Raw genomic sequence first — 926 nt, 5'->3', positions numbered from 1 at the left:
AACTACCCAGCACGCCTCGCTTCCCCGCTCGCTCTCTCCACTACTACCCCCCACCCGTACAGGTCCCTCTACCGCAGACAATACCCAGACCCCCTCTCCTCCCCACAACTACCTGCCCACCCCTGCAACAATCACCGGGCTATCTCTGGCGGCAACTACTAGGAGCTCCGGCACCGCGGGGCAAACTCCCACCTCGGCGAACTACCGGGCCCCTCACTCAGTCGTCTTCTGCATCCTCCCTCAGCAACTCTCCGGCCCCCAGAGTCCCCCAAGCTCCCAGCTCTAAGGCCCTAACCTGTCGGAGGCCCTTGCGGCCCCTAACCCCCCGAAGCTCCGGGTTTCAGCTCCTATCCCCCGCCGCCCCACACCCACACGGTCTGATCTCCAACTACCCCAACCCGGTCTCCGACTCCTCTTTCTCCAAGGTCTCTGAACTCGCCGCTCTCCCACCTCCAGGGCCAGGCCCCCAACCCCGTCCCCGCACTCCGCCACTCGGCACCGGGGCTCGACCTCCAAGTTTGCCAATTGATTCCTCGCCCACCCTCCGCCGGCGCAGTTCCCGGAGCCGGTCGAGAGCTCACCTTCGGGACTGGGCTCCGCCATGGCTTCCAGCATCGCCCCCTCCCCTCCTCCCGGTCCGGCGCCCCCTCCCTTGAGCTGGGGATCCCGGTGCCGCCTTTGGTGCTCGGTGCTCCGACTGCCTCGCTCCACAGAAGTGTCCGCTCCGGCCCGGCTAAGTCTCCAGTCCGCTAGCCGCTGGCGCCACCCCCCCCGGCACGCCCGGCCCGGACCGGCCCCCCCCCGCGCCGCCGGCCGCCTGCTCCCTCCTCCTCTCGCCTCCCTCCCTCCTTTCTCCTCCCCTCCCCCCGCCGGCGTCGACGCGCAGGGCACCAAGGGGTATGTAGTTCGTCCAGACGCAGCGACGC

General features: G+C 69.0%; 1 protein-coding gene across 1 annotated transcript in view; it reads right to left on the bottom strand.

Annotated features, from left to right (window-relative positions):
• PHF23 (PHD finger protein 23) overlaps positions 1-767 on the bottom strand; it is a 4,489-nt gene extending 3,722 nt beyond the window's left edge. Inside the window, exon 1 of the mRNA XM_027773166.1 lies at positions 582-767. Coding sequence (XP_027628967.1) covers positions 582-615 — 34 coding nt within the window. The 5' untranslated portion in view covers positions 616-767. The remainder of the gene's footprint in view (positions 1-581) is intronic.
• Positions 768-926: the final 159 nt, after the last annotated feature.

Source organism: Tupaia chinensis, unplaced genomic scaffold, assembly GCF_000334495.1.
Source record: "Tupaia chinensis unplaced genomic scaffold, TupChi_1.0 Scaffold000330_1, whole genome shotgun sequence".
Classification (NCBI taxonomy): Eukaryota; Metazoa; Chordata; class Mammalia; order Scandentia; family Tupaiidae; genus Tupaia; species Tupaia belangeri.
This window is presented reverse-complemented; position numbering and strand designations above follow the sequence as displayed.